The sequence below is a fragment of the Notolepis coatsorum genome (genome assembly GCF_963971535.1).
Source record: "Notolepis coatsorum genome assembly, chromosome: 19".
NCBI lineage: Eukaryota > Metazoa > Chordata > Actinopteri > Aulopiformes > Paralepididae > Notolepis > Notolepis coatsorum.
In genome coordinates this window covers 49,339,987-49,360,841 of record NC_140183.1, presented here as the reverse complement: position 1 = coordinate 49,360,841, position 20,855 = coordinate 49,339,987, and the positions used below count along the sequence as shown (strand labels likewise).

The 20,855-nt window shown below is 44.4% G+C and overlaps 1 protein-coding gene across 1 annotated transcript in view; it reads right to left on the bottom strand.

The window, feature by feature from the left end:
* The window catches only part of slc9a1a (solute carrier family 9 member A1a), a 109,861-nt gene that overhangs the window by 20,585 nt on the left and 68,421 nt on the right, over positions 1-20,855 (bottom strand). The window contains exons 6-8 of the mRNA XM_084336880.1: positions 10,466-10,555; positions 984-1,054; positions 194-376 (exon numbers count right to left, since the gene is read on the bottom strand). Coding sequence (XP_084193006.1) covers positions 194-376; positions 984-1,054; positions 10,466-10,555 — 344 coding nt within the window. The remainder of the gene's footprint in view (positions 1-193; positions 377-983; positions 1,055-10,465; positions 10,556-20,855) is intronic.

Genomic DNA, 20,855 nt, shown 5'->3' with positions numbered 1-20,855 from the left:
CTATTTTTGCCTATAAACTGTTCTGATACCAATGCCCTGTTCTAGCCTGGTAATTGACAGACAGGGAAATAGAGAAAGCAGAAGAAACACGTGTGTGTGTGTGTGTGTGTGTGTGTGTGTGTGTGTGTGTGTGTGTGTGTGTGTGTGTGTGTGTGTGTGTGAATGTTCGGGGGGTGTGGGGGTTACTACGCACTGCATAGAGACAGTGGAGGGAATGGCAGAGGGCAGCTTGGCCTTGATGCCTCCTCCGCTCTCCACCATCTCGATGGCCTGCTTCATCTCCATCTTGTGGTAGAAGGCGATGAGCTGAGGCTCCTTGGAGCGTTCGCCTGCTATCAGACACTTCTTCACATACTTCTTATTGAAGCGGTTCAACCTGGGAGGAGGGAGGGAGAAAGAGGCAATGGGGCAAAGAAGAGAGGGAAGTGTCAGAGAGAGAGAAAGATGCAAGGGGTCAAAGAAGAGAGGGAAGTGTCAGAGAGAGAGAGAGGCGAGGGGGCAAAGAAGAGAGGGAAGTGTGAGAGAAAGAGGCGGGGGGGCAAAGGAGAGAGGGATGTGTCAGAGAGAGAGGCGAGGGGTCAAAGAAGAGAGGAAAGTGTGAGAGAGAGAGAGAGAGAGAGAGAGAGAGAGAGAGAGAGAGAGAGAGAGGAGGGGGAAAAGGGAAAGAGGACAACCTTTGTTGAAGTGTCAAATACACTGAAAATAATGGGTCATAATACAAATATGAAGTATGTACTGTATACGGTGGGGGTTTTCCAAAACCCAGTTTACAAAAATGTACAGTTGAAAGGCTTGTCTGAAACAAAGATACTATTGTGTTGACGCTGCATATCGTTCATTCTGTAGATGGGTCATCTGGGATGTCTGGAGATTTAGCGAGGTAAAAAAGGGAGATGAGTCACACACTGTGAAAACAATAGGGATGGAGGCTTATTTAGAGAGACGACTCAAGCCTGTATCAGTGTTTAAATAAAACTCCATACTTGTCTTTCCAGTGATGGTGTCCATAGTGTCCACAGATGTCCTCTATTCCAGTCAGCAGGTGGTCCAGGAACTGGGGGGTAGTAACAGGAGACAGAATATGGACTTACTGTAAGACAGGACTGTTGAACAGACAAGACTGAGTCAGCAACAATTTTTTTTATAATTTTTGTATCCTCTTTTTCTCCACCTGATTTTTCTGTGCTTTTCCTCCCATCCCAATTTAGTCGTTATGCCAATTCCCCCCTCCCCTACCTGGTCGTTGTGCGCATGTGCCCCCTACTGGTCGGTCTAGGGAGCCCTGAGGTCTACCACATGCTTCCTCCGACACATGCAGAGACAGCCAGCGGCTCTCTTTTCACCTGACAGCGCGGACTCTCATTGGTGAAGTGTAACGCGTGGGAGGTCACACTGCCTTCACCACTTCCTGTCTTTTGCTGTGCAGGCACCCAGACCTGACCTGTAGGAGTCGCTGTCCACAACACCAGATTACCACCCATCAACTTCCCTCCCACTAACTCAGCCAAACGAGTTAGTATGACGGCTGGCCCAAGCCGGAGGCAATGCTGACACCCAGATTCGAGACCGGAGTCTCTCGCATTGGTGACGAGCGCAATCTCCGCTGCGCCACCCAGCTGCCCGAGTCAGCAACCATTTTTGCCATTTCTTGGATCAACTACATCAGAGGCTGCAGAGGTTCCAAAAAAATCTTATTCATGATGGAAAAACCAACACAAGCTGTGTGCTTGTAGCGCATCCATGCACCGGTGACTGTGCCAGGCCAGGAGAGCCAGCGCGGTGAAGCCTGCGACAGGTTCCTTTCTACTGCCAGGCTGCCTGGTGTCGTCCCTGTATTCAGATTACAGCCACTGCTCTGACAGTTTGACAGTTGCTATGGGAACAGACCATTAACCATGGAGCCACAGGATTTGCTTTGCGATTTACCCAAAGGTGGCTGATGCGTGGCAAGAAAGAAACAGCCTAGCGGGAGAGTTATTCTATAATTAATTATTATTCCGTGGAATCTGGGTCAATAAAATGTCACAAGTATTGGGGTATAAGGTGGTAGCCTTTATTCTGTCTTTTGACAGCAGTCTTGGCAAAAACCAAGACTACACAGGGAGTACAACACAAGGAGTCGTCGAAACAACAGACAATATGGACATCTTTTCAATGTACTACTGCCTGCTACTGTAGCCATTCTTCCGAGAAAGTGGTTCTATAGCTACAGTGACAGGGCTCTGGACAATAACTCTTCACTCAGCGGTTCCCAAACTTTTTTGGCCGTGCACCCCCTGTCACCTCCCGACCTAGCTGACACACCCCCAATGGGTTTCTGTTAGAAAAAATTGTTGCTGGTCTCCGTGCACAGATGAAGCACACCTGTGTCAGACACGCCCGAGACATTGTTTATTATTATTATTAAAACGTACGTTGAATTTCATGATTTACACAGTGAAAATCCCCATTTGAAATAATGTATATTAGTTATATTTATTAGGCATAAGAAAATATATAGTTTGGTTCCTGTTGGTTGTCAGTTAAGGCCATGAGTAGGTAGGGAATTTATTTTATTTTTTATTTTATCTCTTCCCACGGCGACTATGGATAGGGAATTTCTTTATTTAATTAAAATGTTCACGACAACATGGATGCATGTACTCTGCCAGCATGTTTAATATCCATAATACTAAAGGTTTGACTAAGATTTTTATGAAATTTTATTGTAAAAAAAAAAAAAAAAAAATTATTTACCACGATTAGCCTTTTCATGTCACGCACCACCTAGAGGGCGCTAGCGCACCACAAGGGGTGCGTGCACTACAGTTTGGGAACCGCTGACTTAAGGCCTCTACATGCTACAGCAACTTCAAAGCAACTTCAACACAACATCAGCGCGATTTCAGCGCGGTTGTTGTTTAGGGTCTTGTAGACTGTGTTGCGAGGAATCTGCGTACATGTCTCCAAAATCTAACCTAAACAACCGTTGTGTTGATATTGCGTAGCAGTGATTGGTTGGTTAGCGAATGGGGGCGGGGCTGTCATAGAATAATATAGGTCTCGCAGAGAATACCATCCGCCATTGTTGTAGCCAGCCAGCGTTGATGCTAAATAATTAGCGTCACATAGCTGGCCTTTTTCTGAAAACCCAAGCACATATTGTTCCATAGCATACGCCTTCAGTTGATCATGACAAATCCTCTCTTACCTTGACGATAAAAAAGCCTCGATAATTTAGTAAATAAAGCTGTAGCCAGCCAGCTAGCATTGGTGCTATACAAAATGCTATCCACATTAGCTACATAGCTAACCAACTAAATACAATGGTATCCTGAGGTAACTTTAACGTTAAATACAACGTTTGCTAGTCGAAATGACTGGACACACACAGGGACAAGTTAAACATCAATCAATTAATTTATTCCAATAGGTAGTTTGAGCTGCATGTGAGCCGGTCTTTCTCTCCTCTCCATTGGAAACGAATGAAGTTACGTTAAAAAGCAAAGAACCTGCTGACAAAAGTTAAGCTGTTAGCAACAGACACTATAATACTTCCGGTCGGGGAATTTCAAAATAAAAGAGCGAGTCTAAAAGCACCGTAAATGCGTTTATTTTGTACATTATCTAACGTTAACACGAACCTAAACTAACTTTAGATTAGTTTAGGTTCGTGTAACGTTAGATATTGTAAAAAATAAACTTATTTATGGTGCTTTTAGACTCGCTCTTTTATTTTGAAACCCCCCGCCCGGAAGTAAAAATCATACTTATTTTTCTGCTTTTATCAATGGGTTGGTTGAGAAGGGAAGCGTCATCTATCTAGGGAACCTAGCTACATACGGGGTACAATGTTACATAGGCTGCGCGTTGATTTTGCAGAAGCATAAAGGTAGAGTGTCTGCAACACCGTTGCTTTGTCGATGTTGTGTCGAAGTTGCTTTGAATTTGCTGTAGCATGCAGAGGCCTTTAGGCCATGTCCAGACGAAAACAATTTGTCGTATCCGTCAAAGTATTTTATCGTATGCACTAGGGGTGTAAGCTAAATGCATCGATTCTAATGTGTTCGATTCGATGCATCGATTTTAGAATCGATTATAATCTAAATTAATCGATTTTTTTTTTTTATGTTTTTTTGTGTGTGTATTGTTTTTATTGACCTATAGTCCATTTATGCTGAGTGAATCAGTTCCCCCAGCCACATTTGTGTATTACATTTTTTTTGGGGAATTAACTGAAAAATTTATCGGAAATGTATCAAATTTATCAAATCGTGGTCAAATGAAGAGATTTCATGATGCATTGAATCGTTGCCTGAAGAATCGTAATCGAATCGAATCGTTACACCCCTAGTATGCACCTTTCATCCACATGGAACTGCGTTCTGGGAGCCTGAATACGCTATTGCCTGCACTTCAAACCAGTCAGAACGGCCCTTAGCCGGCTGTGTTGACTTTAATCAGAGGTGTTTTTTTACGGTGGAGAAGCCATTAGGACAGCCTACTGCTCTCAAGCTCGGAGTGCTGGTGACTCACCACAAAGTCCCTGCAGACACTAGACACTGTGTGTGTGTGCGTTAGGGCTGAGCCCAAACGTTCGAACCTTCGTTCGTTACGTTGGCATTCGAATTCTAAATCAACATTAGAAAAAAAATATATATATTTGATTTTTTTTTTATAATTCTATTCATTCTGTTTAAACCAATGGGGTTTTTCTTCACAGTTGCAGATAAAGATTAGGCTACACTAATATTATAGTATTAAAAGAAACTGATGAGTTGGAAAGTTGATGTAATAAAAAGAAAAAAATACGAATTTAATCAGATTAATCACTTTATTGAAATTGAAGATTTAGTTTGAGGATATTTTAAAAAAATATATAAAAATTTAAATAAAATAAATCTTTTTGGAATTGCACCGGCCAAAGGTAAGAGCAATTTGACGTCAATTTCAGCTTGATCGTGCAAGGATTTCATAGCCATCCCCCAGATCAGCCTATGTTGTGGTAATAACAAATGCCGTTATTGGCAATCAATTAATCAGAAACGACCCCCCTTTCTTGCAGCCAGGTCTTGCTCGAAAAAGAGATCTTTGATCTCAAGTGACTACCTGGTAGGGTTGGGCATCGTTTGGATTTGAACGATTCCGGTTTTGATTCCGATTCTCTATCGATTCCTGTTCTAAACGATTCTCGATTCCGATTCTTTGAGGTGCAGGTCAAAACAGGTCACAGCTTATTTAGCAGGAGAATTTTTTATTAAAAAAGAAATTCATACAATTCACATTTTCAGTTGACTTGATACAGTTTAATTTGGTTGCTGTACTGTAACTAGGGTATTAATTAACAAAGTAAATTTTTTCTTTTTAACACATTGCCTGCCGGGCATTGTACCCATCATTGTACCCTCTCTGCCAGCGCTATAAGTCTGTGGCTCACCTTCTTTGCAGGGCTATAACTTTTAAAATTGTATTGCTATATTGACATTACTATGGCCCATTCAACATCGAGTATCTATCGTTCAGGATGTGGGAACGTTATTCTTTTTCATTCATACATTCATACAAAAATACCTTCTAGAATATAAGTATGTTTTTATCATTTTCTGCAGTAATTCCTAGAACGTGAGTTATAGGCCTAAACGCATATATAGATTATCGATTGCCGTTTCCCCCCTATACACGCTATATTAAAAGATTTAACTGTATATGATCGGTATACGTTATGCTTCATCATGCGTGGAGGAAAGGGGGGGGGGTCATTTATAATTCCTTGATCGTCAGTAAATGCTTTATGTAGTATGGGTGGATATATTGATCAGATGGTTTGCAAACAAGGAAACTCACAATTGGGTTGAAAATAACGTTAGTGTCCCCTTACCGTGCGCCAATGATACTGGAAGAGAAAGATCCCAATTATTCGACGTTGATCGCCTAGGTCCATTTCCGGTTTGTATGTCGCAATAAACGCCGAAAACATATCGATTATTACGTTTAGAAAGCGATCCATTATGTACATTGTGTCTGTCAGGAGCCTTGCAACGATATGTGACGGCCGGATGAATTTAATCGACGCACAGCAGCCATATCCTGTAAGCGAGTGTAACTCGCCCGACCATCCACCAGGCGGCGGTATTGAGCCGTCGTTGCCGTCACCTATAGGGTCCAGCTGGAGCGTTGCGGGTGTATATATGAATTATGAATGCCATGGCGAAAAAATTAAATATTGATCTCAATAACGCTGTACAGCGAGGTCTGGCGGTCAACGCATGGCGGGCAATAACGCTCTAAAGCGTTTCCGGCGGTGGATGTGTTAAGAATCTAAATGCAAATATGTTACTTCCGGTTCCAGAACGTTAGGAACCGGTTCCTATTAGAACCAAATATGTTACTTCCGGTTCCAGAACGTTAGGAACCGGTTCCTATTAGAACCGGTTTTCGGTGCCCAACCCTACTAGCTGGTAAAATAAGGTAAAATAAAAAATGATGGAACATAATACCGATCATATGCATTTGGATTTTTTACTGTATCGTGTGTAGGGATGAAACGCCAATGGATTTAACATTATTAGCGTCGCGCCTTATAAATAGCCTCACAGGAATTATCCCAGATCATTCAGATATAACGTTCATATTCACCACGGTATGAAACGGGAACGTATGGATGGGGAAATTATTTATTTTTTGCATCTTGAACGGAAGGTTCTTACTGTCAATTGACAATGATATTGGATCCATAGCTATAATATAAAATATAGATTTAGCTCTACAAACAACGTGACGCACAGTGAAAGTTTGTAATGGAAAGCTGGCCTAACTACAGCGGGCCCCGTCTAATGGCTGGCACCCATTGAGTTAAAAACATCCCCTTCTACTAGGTGGAACCAAAACAGTGTTAGAAATCCAACTGAATGAAGTAAAATGGTAAATGGTGCATTTATATTGTGCTTTACAATTTCTGTTCCTCACATTTTACCCATTCACACAGATGGCCGAGCCAACCTGCTCATTGGGAGCAATTAGGGGTTAAGTGTCTTGCTCAAGGACACTTCGACACTGCCGGGATGAGTGGGAATCGAACCGGGAACCTTCCGATTACCAGACGACCACTCTACCTCCTGAACCACTGTCGCCCCAACTCTCATTCTCACAGTACCATGTGAAGGTCTTTATCTCTCTCTCTCACACACACAGTTCCAAGTGAAGGTCTTTATCTCTCTCTCACACACAGTACCAAGTGAAGGTCTCCCTCTCTCTCTCACACAGTACCATGTGAAGGTCTCTTTCTCTCTCTCACACAGTACCATGTGAAGGTCTCTTTCTCTCTCACACAGTACCATGTGAAGGTCTCTTTCTCTCTCTCACACAGTACCATGTGAAGGTCTCTTTCTCTCTCACACAGTACCATGTGAAGGTCTTTATCTCTCTCTCTCTCTCTCTCACACACACAGTACCAAGTGAAGGTCTTTATCTCTCTCACACAGTACCATGTGAAGGTCTCTCTCTCACACAGTACCATGTGAAGGTCTCTCTCTCTCACACAGTACCATGTGAAGGTCTCTCTCTCACACAGTACCATGTGAAGGTCTCTCTCTCTCATACAGTACCATGTGAAGGTCTCTCTCACACACAGTACCATGTGAAGGTCTCTCCCTCTCACACAGTACCACGTGAGAGGTTATTTTAATTGTCTGGGCATATTGGGGACAGACGCATACATACAAGAAATGCATGTCAGAAAATGTGTCTGAAAATGACATGAATGTTTGTAAATGTTTACAATGAATAAAAAAAATAAAAAAATAAAAAAAGTAGTTTATTCATCAAAGAAATGTGTGGCATTGACAGCCTAGTTTAAGTAAGTGCCACAGAGGACAGAGAATAAGAGTGAAGATAGTGTGTGTGTGTGTGTGTGTGTGTGTGTGCGTGTGAGTGAGTGAGTGAGTGAGTGAGTGAGTGAGTGAGTGAGTGAGTGAGTGAGTGAGTGAGTGAGTGAGTGAGAGATGATACAGTGCATGGCAACCCAGAAAATGTTAGGGGGGGCATTGTTGAGAAATGAAGACAATAACCTTATTGCATTATTCTATAATAGGAATCTGTGGTTTGACATGTATATATGCCAGCAATGCACTTACAAAATAGCATTCTGTTCCCACAATTGGCCAGCAGGGGGCAGCAATAACTCAATTTAACTACATAGGCCTGTCTAGAAAGTAATGTGGTGTTTCATGTGACTAAAAATGAACATGAGTGTATTATGCTATGATGAGACGGATCATGGCGGAAGGAAATTATCAGTAGGACTGTTGTGCAATCTCTTATGTAGAATATCAGTATGCCCCATTTTGCCCTGGGTGCCTAGCAACTGAGCAAAGATAGGAAATGAGGGTGGGTTGGCGTGGGTCAACAAGACAATTAAAGAAGCCCCTGCCACTGTGCTTTCTGTGGGCATCAACATGTGAATTCAACGTGTCGCATTGTATAGCTAACACATCGTACCTAATGAACTTTTCCTCAACAACAACAACTGTAATAGGCTGGTAAGGCTGCATGACTTTCACAGTGGCTTATTTGCAGTTCAAAGGCTGTTCCGTTTTTCCTCTTCATAATGACAATCTTTTAGATTAGATTCAATGTTATTATCACCGCACAGAACAAGTACAGTACAACGTAAATTAAGTTGGCATCTAACCAGAGTGCAAGGTAAAGTGCATTGCAGTATACAGTGTAACATGTGAATAATGTGGACTATATATATAAATGATGAAGCTACATCAATATGCTAGGCTTGTATGTACAGTATTATTATTATATATACGGTGGTACAAGTATGAATACACAATGGCAGTAAACCATGCTAGCCAGTGGTATAACTAATGTGCACACACATTAGGTGTAAACATCAGTGCAATTAAACACAAAGCACATCCCTTGAAAAATGTCTAACCGGTAGCAACAGTGTTGTCATGAGTTTATTAACTGGTAATCGAATCCAATCGTGAGATTTCCCGGAAATCGTGCACCCCTATTAAACGATTTAGGATTACAGTGTACGTGATCCTCAAAACAGCTAGACCTCTCCTAGTCTAGTCTAGACCTCTCCTAGTCTAGTCTAGACCTCTCCTAGTATAGTCTAGACCTCTCCTAGTCTAGTCCTTTCCTAGTCTAGTCCTTTCCTAGTCTAGTTTAGACCTCTCCTAGTCTAGTCCTCTCCTAGTCTAGTCCTCTCCTAGTCTAGTCCTTTCCTAGTCTAGACCTCTCCTAGTCTAGTCCTCTCCTAGTCTAGTCCTCTCCTAGTCTAGTCCTTTCCTAGTCTAGTTTAGACCTCTCCTAGTCTAGTCCTCTCCTAGTCTAGTCCTTTCCTAGTCTAGACCTCTCCTAGTCTAGTCCTCTCCTAGTCTAGTCCTCTCCTAGTCTAGTCCTCTCCTAGTCTAGTCTAGACCTCTCCTAGTCTAGACCTCTCCTAGTCTAGTCCTCTCCTAGTCTAGTCCTCTCCTAGTCTAGTCCTTTCCTAGTCTAGTCCTTTCCTAGTCTAGTCTAGACCTCTCCTAGTCTAGTCCTTTCCTAGTCTAGTCCTTTCCTAGTCTAGTTTAGACCTCTCCTAGTCTAGTCCTCTCCTAGTCTAGTCCTTTCCTAGTCTAGACCTCTCCTAGTCTAGTCCTCTCCTAGTCTAGTCCTCTCCTAGTCTAGTCCTCTCCTAGTCTAGTCTAGACCTCTCCTAGTCTAGTCCTCTCCTAGTCTAGTCCTCTCCTAGTCTAGTCTAGACCTCTCCTAGTCTAGTCCTCTCCTAGTCTAGTTTAGACCTCTCCTAGTCTAGTCCTTTCCTAGTCTAGACCTCTCCTAGTCTAGTCCTCTCCTAGTCTAGTCCTCTCCTAGTCTAGACCTCTCCTAGTCTAGTCCTCTCCTAGTCTAGTCCTCTCCTAGTCTAGTCCTCTCCTAGTCTAGTCTAGACCTCTCCTAGTCTAGTCCTCTCCTAGTCTATACCTCTCCTAGTCTAGTCCTCTCCTAGTCTAGTCTAGTCCTCTCCTAGTCTAGTCTAGACCTCTCCTCTCCTAGTCTAGACCTCTCCTAGTCTAGTCTAGTCCTCTCCTAGTCTAGTCCTCTCCTAGTCTAGACCTCTCCGGTCCTAGAAGCTCGACAGAGAGTGAGGGTTGAATAGAGACGCGAGGCTGGATCTACAGCTACCTGAGTGTGGATCTACAGCTACCTGAGTGTGGATCTACAGCTACCTGAGTGTGGATCTACAGCTACCTGAGTGTGGATCTACAGCTACCCGAGTGTGGATCTACAGCTACCTGAGTGTGGATCTACAGCTACCTGAGTGTGGATCTACAGCTACCTGAGTGTGGATCTACAGCTACCTGAGTGTGGATCTACAGCTACCTGAGTGTGGATCTACAGCTACCTGAGTGTGGATCTACAGCTACCTGAGTGTGGATCTACAGCTACCTGAGTGGATCTACAGCTACCTGTGTGGATCTACAGCTACCTGAGTGTGGATCTCCTCGTTGATGGAGCGTTTGGCCTCCTGCTTCCTCTTTACCGCCAGCAGATCCACCAGAGGCTTGATGGTCATACCCTGAGAGAGGGGTACACAGAAAGAGAGGTGCATCAGGGCTTGATGGTCATATCCTGAGAGAGAGGGGTACACAGAGAGAGAGGTACATCAGGGCTTGATGGTCATATCCTGAGAGAGAGGGGTACACAGAGAGAGAGGTACATCAGGGCTTGATGGTCATATCCTGAGAGAGAGGGGTACACAGAGAGAGAGGTACATCAGGGCTTGATGGTCATATCCTGAGAGAGAGGGGTACACAGAGAGAGAGGTACATCAGGGCTTGATGGTCATACCCTGAGAGAGGTACATCAGGGTATTGAAAGCATGATTAAATGGTAAATGGCTGCTTTTTTATATAGCGTTTTTATCCAAAGCGCTTTACAATTTGTTACTCACATTTTACCCATGCACTCACACATTCACACACCGACAGCGGAGGCAACCATGCAAGGTGCCAACCTGCTCATCGGGAGCAATTGGGGGTTAAGTCTCTTGCTCAAGGACACATCGACACGCTGCCCGGGAGGAGCTGGACTCGAACCGGGAACCTCCGGATTGCCAGACGACTGATCTACCTCCTGAGCCACTGTCGCCCTGATTAGTACATTACCAAACCACAGACAGATAGATAGATAAGACAGACAGCCATCAACCAATGAACCTATCTGGGGTGAGGTTAGATAACATAAGATAAGATATGCCTTTATTGATTCCCTTGGGGAAATTCAGGTTAATAATAATTTAGGACCTGCTCAGAGGTCATCAATCGGCACACATGCGATGCATGCATGCAATTCGTATTTGCGATTAACCCATCCCGTCGTCCTTCCCCCCCAAGGGCAGCCGGGAGCAGACAGGCGTCAACGTGAGCCGCGCCAGGGGACCAATCCAAGTGCTCCTGTCCGTCTTCGTCAAGGACGCCACAGCGTTAGCGATCTATTGTTGTGCATGTTTTTTCATTGGGTTTATCTTATGGGGGGGAAACCCTTGCGAGCACGGGGAGAACATGCAAACTCCACACAGAAAGGCCTGGGAGATACCCCACCTGGGTAACTGGCATCATGGAAACCTGGTCCCCAAGCGGGAATCGAACCCTGGACCTTCTTGCTGTGAGGCGACAGTGTTAACCACTACACCACCGTGCCGCTATTTACCTGTTTACCTAACATGGACAAAGGGGGCGTGGTCCTAGTAGTCTACATTTACATTTAGTCATTTAACTGACGCTTTTATCCAAAGCGACTTACAAGTTCTGTACGACAAGTCATCAGGAAGGGCACAACTATATCAGCTGAGTAACAATGTTCATCAAAGTGTTGAGTGCTACAGTGTAGGTTAGTTTATTAGGACCAGTGCATGACAGTAAGGTTAGTTAGGGTTAGATTCAATTTTATTTTCAGATAATGGTTGAAGAAGTGCATCTTTAATAATAATAATAGATTCCATTTGTAATGCGCTTTACAGTTGCGGGGCAAATCTCAAAGCGCTACAGTTAAAATAACTTAAAAACTAGCGAGAATAAAAGGAAAGAAAGAATATAAAAATAGGCAAAACTAAAACATATAACATAGAAAAACATAGAATAAATAAAACTGATAAAAGAAATTGGTAAAAGAACATAAAATGTGTGGAGCTAAAAATTTGATAAAAAGTCAACAGAAGGCTCTACTAAAAAGGTGGGTTTTGAGGCCTTTCTTAAAAGCATCCACAGTCTGTGGTGCTCTCAGGTAGTCAGGGAGAGCATTCCACAGACTGGGAGCGGAAGAGCAAAAAGCCTGATCTCCCATAGTGCAGAGATTTGTCCTTGGGCGCTGGAGGAGGTTGGCCAGAGCGGAGATGTCGAGAGGAGGAGTGAGGGGTGATGAGTTCTTTGAGGTATAGGGGGGCATTTCCGTAGAGGCATTTGTGGGTGAGCAGGGAGACTTTGAACTCAATCCTGAGTGAGACAGGGAGCCAGTGAAGGGACTTGAGGATGGGAGTGATGTGGTGGTATTTCCGCACTCTCATCAGGATCCTAGCAGCGCTGTTTTGGATACATTGTAGCCTTTGGATGTTCTTGCTAGGGATCCCGATGAGGAGTGCGTTGCAGTAATCCAGCCTGGAGGAAACAAAGTGAGTGAGGGGCGAAGTTTGGTGATGTTCCTAAGGTGGTAGAAAGAGTTTTTGTATAGTTGATTTATGTGCGCCTCAAAGGTCAGGTGAGGGTCCATTTTTACCCCTAGGTTGGTGATTGTTGGTGACAGGGTGAGGTTTTGCCGGAAAAGGTGATGGTGGTGATGGTGGATGAGCGAACCTGGTGTGGGGTGCGCCAATAATAATGGCTTCAGTTTTAGAACTGTTTAACTGTAAGAAGTTGTGCTTCATCCACGCCTTGGTCTCCTCTTTAGTCGACGGCGAAAGATTGGACGGGTTTCGGCTGCCCTAACTGAGGTGGGTAATTCATTCCACCATTGTGGGGCAAGGACTGAGAAAAGGCAGGTTATCCTTGATGACCCTCCCGGAGCTCGGATAGGAGTGGGTCTGAGACGGCCAGAAGATGCAGAGCGTAGGGTCTTAAGGGTGTGTATTTAGAGACCATTGACCAGAGGTAGGCGGGAGCGGTTCCCTTTGCCGCACGGTATGCCAGGTCGAGGGCCTTGAAGCGGATTCGTGCAGGGGGAGCCAGTGCAGGTCCCTAAGAAGTGGGGTGACATGAGCCGACTTCGGTAGGTTTGAGATCAGGCGGGCCGCTGCGTTCTGAATGAGTTGAAGAGGCTTGGTGGCAGTGGCCGGGAGGCCAGCAAGCAGTGCGTTGCAGTAGTCGAGGCGGGAGATGACCAGTCTGGCTTCACATAGCTGTACTAGATGTCGCTTCAAGCTGCCTAACCGGAACCTGATGGAAATGCTTGAAACGCACTGAAATACCTAGACAGTCGTGAGTTATAGGCACTGGAATGTGTCTCCAAGTGTCTCCAACAGTGGAGACCAACTCCAGTGGAGACCGACTCTATGCAAGGCATGATGCAGAGGAAACAGAACATTCTCTCCCAGCTTTGCACAATCCTTCATGATTCAACACACCGACGTTTATGCTCATGAGCGGATAAGGTATAGAGGCCATTTGTACGGAGCAGAATTGGACCTGGGGTGAGTCCTGAGGTATTGAGACTTGTCAATCTTGCATGGGTCCAGAATCGCGTGTCCTCAGTGCCAGTGAAGCAAAGTATTGTATGAAAGTATGAAGTTAATCTTCAGTAGCCTTTCACCACGGAGCTTCTACTATCTGGGGGTCCCATCCTGACACACTGAGAAGCTATACATGCGACAGTTGCACGCAAGCACTTTTACATGCACACACACAATATGAACACACATAAATTAAACTACACTGCAACAACATTGTGTGTGTGTGTGTGTGTGTGTGTGTGTGTGTGTGTGTGTGTGTGTGTGTGTGTGTGTGTGTGTATAAAGCAGGTAGCGAGGCAGTACAAAAAATATGTCACGACAGTGGCACAGGAGGTAGAGCGGCCATCTGGTGACAAGTTATAAAGTGCTTTGGATAAAAGTGCTATATACGTAAATGCAGTCCATTTACCATGTTGACATTAAACCAACTCGAGTGAAAAGTTTATCCAAATCGCCATACCTTTTAAGGACACACACACCAAACAAGTGGGACTTATGCATGCATGTTTTAAATATATGATCATTATTCTCCATTCGTCGCCAGTGTCCAGTGTTGTTTCTCAACACGTGTGGAACATACAGGTATTTGTATTTAACTGAAAGCAGCCTCGATACTGCTATTCATGGTTTCATTCAGTTCCAGCCTTATCATGCCAAGAACAGGTTTTAGTGTCACCTATGGAAATAACGGTATAATATTCAGCAAACACCATAACTGTAATATCAGTTACAGTAATGGTTTGAATTTGTGCCAGTCCAGGTGTGTGTGTGTGTGTGTGTGTGTACCAGGCCATGTGAGCGGCGCGGCGCGTGAGCGGCACGGGGAGCGGAGCGGGCGGGGAGCGGAGCGGGCGGTTTTGACGTGAGCGACGGAGTGGGTTTTAAAATGGGTCGGCGCGACGTCCGGAGCGAGAGTTCTCCTCCGCTCCAATCCACTCCGGGCCGCTCACAGTGGTTTAACACTGATGTAATATACATGTAGTACAATGCCAAAGCAACAGATGGCGATGTACAAACATGAAGGCCATTTTCAACCAATGAGAAGGGTGAACAGTCACTCGCATCCTGTTAGAAAAAGTATATGACGCCATTGTTGTTGCATGCTAACGTTAATGGCAGCGACCATAGCATTGTGGCTAGGCTAGCTATCATCGCTTAGTTAGTAGAGCTATAAACAACGTTATTTAACATTGCAGAATGGGTACAATTACAATACGGCTCAATACAAACAATTGTTAAGGGGCCCAGGGGGTGTAGACTGTTGTAGTTTGGTCAAATCAAGCAAATTTACATCATGCTCCAAAAATAAATAAAAAATCTGCCGAGCGATGTGGAGCGGGGACCGGGGAGCGCTCGATTCAAGGTGAGCGGTGAGCGACTTGGGGGCGGGGTCAACATGAGCGATTAGCGGAGCGGAACAAGCAGTCTAGAGCGAAGAGCGGATTTCTCGCCCGCGCCGATCCGCTCACGGGCCCTGGTGTGCACACACATGTGCAAGTATTTGTTTGTGAAGGATTTTGCATATCACCGTCTTTCATAAGAAGATAAAGCCTGCCAATCTGCTTCCCTATAATGCCCTAAGTGGCTGACACAAAGCTCTGGCTCTTCAATGCCAGTATGTCAGTGAGGTTGAAAGAAACCGTGCAGCCGTAGCCCCTTGGTGTGAACTCACTTCTAAGTTAAATACCACCGCTTAGACATCTGAACTGGATCCTTTTTAGGTGGCGGAAGGGATAAGACTGGGGTGTTTAACTTTCAGGATCACGTGATGCTGGTGAGCGGAGGGTTGGTGGTTCGAGGCTCGTCAGAGGACAGGTGCCTGCCAGTAGCTTGTGACTACCGGTTATACGTGCAAAAGGAAAACACACCCCACACAAACAGTCGAGTTAATGAGGCATTGGCCACACCTGGGCCATGTCATCGAGATGAGTGGTGTCATCCCAGTTCTGCTCTATTGGCTCGGAATTAGTTAACTTTGTTAATTGTTTGTTTCAGTGAAGACCTGGTTCTTGTGTTCCGTTTGAGAGTATATTTGTGTTAATAAAGGGCCGATGTAAAGTCTCTCTCTCTCTCTCCTCTCCTCTCCCTCCCTCTCCTCTCCTCTCTCCTCTCTCCCTCTCTCTCCACCGGCGGTGAGAGCCTTCACCCCTCGAGTGTCTTCAGCATCAGCGGTGCTCCATATAGCGTCATGAATAAAACATGCTTCTGCTCTGGCTTTAGACGAGAGGGAACACATCTTATGGGCTCTTATTTTAGCTCCAGCCTCCTCTTCTCTCTTGGTACTGGGTGACACGTCACAACAGGAGATCTCCCTACAGTTCTACTGGCAGACCCGTCTGGTCAGCACTAGAACAGGGAGAAAAGCCTGCCGATTTTATCCAAAGCGACTTACAAGTTCTGTACAACAGGTCAGCAGGAAGGGTAAAACACTTTCAGCTAATTAACACTGTTCGTAAAACAGTGTTGAGTCTTGTGTGCATAGTAGTAAAGACATATTAGCATAGTAGGGCTGGGCGATATGGCCTAAATATGATATCACGATATTTTCTGACCTTTCGGCGATACACGATACACATCACGATGTTTTTCTTTTTTCCCCCAAACAATTCATTATGAGGCTTACCAAGACAGTATTTGAGTTTGCAAGCTAACATTAAAGACAAAATAAAATACCCATGCATTTAGCATTTTTATATTATATATTAGATTTAGATTATTGGATTATTAGATTATATATTGCATATATTTAGCAATGAGATATTATATGATTTAGATATGAAATATGATTAATTGAAAATGGGGGACCCTGATGTAAACAAGACGAAAGTCTTTCTCTGGTCTGCATCCCCTTAACAATTGTATGTATTGAGCTGTACTGTACCCATTCTGCAATATGTTAATAAAGTTTTAAATCAATAAATCAATCAATCAATCAATCAATCAATAGCATTTTAATGAAACTACTGTATATTTGTATGTCTCTAAATGTTTTGATGAATTGAAAATGGAGGACCCTTATGTAAAAAAAGCCGAAAGTCTTTTTCTGGTCTTCATCCTCCAGTCCACTGTTGTTGTATTGAGCTGTACTGTACCCATTCTGCAACCGTTAATAACGTTTTCATTCATTCAATCATTCAGCCGGCAACAGAATAATTTTGATTGACAGTCGAGTCTGCCAATTACATTTACATTTACATTTAGTCATTTAGCTGACGCTTTTATCCAAAGCGACTTACAAGTTCTGTACGACAAGCCATCAGGAAGGGCACAACTCTATCAGCTGAGCAACAATGTTCATCAAAGTGTTGAGTGCTACAGTGTAGGTTAGTTTATTAGGACAAGTGCATGACAGTACGGTTAGTTAGGGTTCGATTTTTTTTTATTGTGTTTTTTTTTTTTTTTTTTCAGATAATGGTTGAAGAAGTGCGTCTTTAGTCGACGGCGAAAGATTGGACGTGATTCGGCTGTCCTAACTGGGGTGGGTAGTTCATTCCACCATTGTGGGGCAAGGACTGAGAATAGGCGACTTCTCTTTGATGACCCTCCCGGAGCTTGGATAGGAGTAGGTCTGAGGCGGCCAGAAGATGCAGAGCGTAGGGGTCTTGAGGGTGTGTAGTTAGAGACCATTGACCGGAGGTAGGCGGGAGCGGTTCCCTTTGCCGCACGGTATGCTAGGTCGAGGGCCTTGAAGCGGATTCGTGCAGCAATGGGGAGCCAGTGCAGGTCCCTAAGAAGTGGGGTGACATGGGCCGACTTCGGTAGGTTTGAGATCAGGCGGGCCGCTGCGTTCTGAATGAGTTGAAGAGGCTTAGTGGCAGTGGCCGGGAGGCCAGCGAGCAGTGCATTGCAGTAGTCGAGGCGGGAGATGACTGTTGATTGGACGAGGAGTTGGGTGGCTTCTTTTGTCAGGAAGGGGCGGATCCTTCTGACGTTGCTCAGTAGGAATCGGCAGGTTCTGGTCGTCGCTGCGATGTGAGCAGAGAAGTTAAACTGGTCGTCGAGGACAACACCAAGGTTCTTGGCGGTCGGGGACGCAGTCACAGCTGCATTCTCGACTGTGATTGAAAGGTCGGTTAGGGGGGAGGATTTGGCCGGCAGGTGGAGCAATTCTGTTTTGCTTAGGTTCAGTTTGAGGTGGTTGGACGTCATCCAGGCTGAGATGTCGGACAGACAGGCCGAGATCCGCTCAGAGACGTGGATATCTGAGGGAGGGAAGGAGAGGAAGAGTTGAGTATCGTCGGCATAACAATGGTAGGAGAAGCCATGAGACGTGATAATGTTACCATTACGTCACACCGCTTGCACCCGCCCTGCTGTTCTTAGCACCAATCGGCAAGCGCTATGCGTTTTTTACTTTCCTGAAAGTCCTCCATTGATTTTGACGAGAGCTCAGCTCAACGACAACAACAACAACAGCTCCCCGCGGCCGACGAGTGATTACCAGCGCACCGCAGCATGACTAAACGAGGCATAATGATTTTACTGCAACGAATGTTATAATAAAAGCCTTTCCATACATCTGTCTGATTGAAAACTTTATTAACAGACCGCAGAATGGGCACGCACAACTCAGCACGGGCTGAGATATGAACAGTAATGCTTGCTATTAGGGATGTCCGATATTATCGGCCTACCGATATTATCGGCCGATATCGGCATTAAAATGTGATATCGGAAAATATCGGTATCGGTTTTCATTTTTTTTTTTTTTTACATTTCTATAACCTTTATTTACCCAGGCAAGCAAGTAAGAACAAATTCTTATTTTATTTATTGTCAAAAGTATGCATAATGTTGTGTTAATTCCACAACAAGAGATATGTAATGTTAATTACCTGAAATTATAAAAAAAAATTGGGGGGGAAACGCTGCATATATCGGTATCGGTTGATATCGGTATCGGAAATTAAGAGTTGGACAATATCGGTATAGGTAAAAAAGCCTAAATCGAGCATCCCTACTTGCTATCTATGTCGTCATCGGACGTTGCTATGTTTGGGTAAATACGCTGATGTTATTGAACGTGTAACTACATAACGTTAATGCCACAAAACGAATGCCTTTGTTAATAATAAGTAGTAACTTTGATGCAGTAGTGTGTGTGGGGGCGGCGTTGTTCAAAAGTTTGAACGGGTGTGGACCAGATTGACGCGACACAATCCTCTTGGGCAAAACATCACGATATCCACGATACGTTAAAAAAGTGTATCGTTAATGAACTGTACCCGATATTTATATAATATCGTCATATCGCCCAGCCCTATAGCATAGTAGGTAGTAATATAGGCAAGGAAGATTATTTAGTAGCAAAGTGCATGATAGTATAGTTTTTTCTTTCTTTCTTCATTTCAGATATTGATTGAAGAAGCGCTGCTAGGACCCTGATGAGGGTGCGCAAATATGACCACATCACCCCCAGATCACTTCACTGGCTCCCCATGGAACACAGGATCGAGTACAAGGTCTCCCTCCTCACTCACCAGTGCGTACACCCTGCCTACCTCAAGGAACTCCTCACGCTCCGGCACAGCCTACCTCCTCAAAGCCCCCAGGACTAAGCTGCACACCATGGGCGATCAAGCCTTCTGCTCTGCCGCACCCAGACTGTGGAATGCTCTCCCCATCCACCTGAGAGCACCACAGTCCGTTGAGGCTTTTAAAAAGGGGCCTAAAAACATTTTTTAACAAGGCTTTTGCCTGAATTATTCCTTTTACTTCTATTCATTTTATTATAATTTTTTTATTTGTATGTTCTTCCATTTCATTGGTTGTTTTATTAATTTTAATTGTTTTATTCATTTAACTTTTTATCTTTATCTCCTGTAGCACTTTGAGATTTTCACAAATATAAAGTGCAGTACAAATTGAATTTATTATTATTATAATTCTTTTTTGTTTTTGTCGACAGCGGACATTTTTTCCGCTGGCCTGACTGTGGTGGGAAGTTCGTTCCACCATTGCGGAGCAAGGACAGAGAATAGCCTGCTTCACTTTGATGACCCCCCCCCCCGGAGCTCGGATAGGAGTGGGTCTGAGGCGGCCAGAGGACATAGAGTCAGATGTAGAGCTGTACAGGAAGCAGCTCTGTGTCTGTGTTCTGTTGGCTACTGTGATCCGTGTGTGATTCTCTTCAGACTCTGAAAGTGGAAATATTCTTGCAGGAATGTATTTTGTATTCTCTGTGCCCGTTTAGTGTGTAAATCCGTCTGCCGGCGGATTCCAAAGCGATGGCTTAGGTGACATTTTGACCTGCCAGAACACTGGCCTGCCAAATCACTGACCGCTTGTGTAACTGAGGGGTTACAAAACCCTGACTGTATTAAAGATTGTGATATATTAAACCACTGCTAGTTATGTACTTTAATTACTGGCCAAACAGTACATCAAATATTGATGGTGAACACTCACAAGAACACGGCATGGACACAGAAATACTATTGGAGGGTAATTTATTATTATTAGGCAACGTTAGGTTACAGAATGAGAATTAGGGTCGCGCTTGTATGGCGAAGAATATACGTAAAGTCAGTCAAGAGCATAAGTCACTAAGAATAGCAGGAATCCTATGATGGGTCTAAGCTGACGCCACCTGTTATATAATTGCTACTATACAGGGCAACACCGGTACCAACTGGAGACAATGGGTAGAGGAATGTTCGGGTACTCCGTCTGAGTCAACGAGGAATAAAGAGGCTCCAGGTACAGGAGTCGGTGCTTGTACTCCCTTGATCAGCAGACAAAAGCAATAGTTGTAATCCAAGATGCTCGACAGCATTGACGACAGCTAGCCAGCCCCTTCCAAGAGGCAGGCCCGAGTGGTAATCCTCACGAGGTTAAATCCCAAACGATAGTGGAATCAACGGTGCTCTTCTCCGGTGGTCACGGTCCCAAAGCAATATAATCCAACCAGGAATGGTTCTGCAATCGCCGACGCCGATTCTCCTGTGCACTATACTTCACATTAAACTAGGTCGAACTTGACGTTACTTCACTAAACTCTGACACTTTTACTATTCTATTCGCACATGTTCTAAACGCACGGTTGCTCACTTCACTGCACGTTGACTCGTGGTGAAGGTGGGTAAGGTACTGAATGAACGAAGTGCTGCTGTTTACACCTGCGCCGTATTTATACTTAAGTGAATATCTAGTCCCA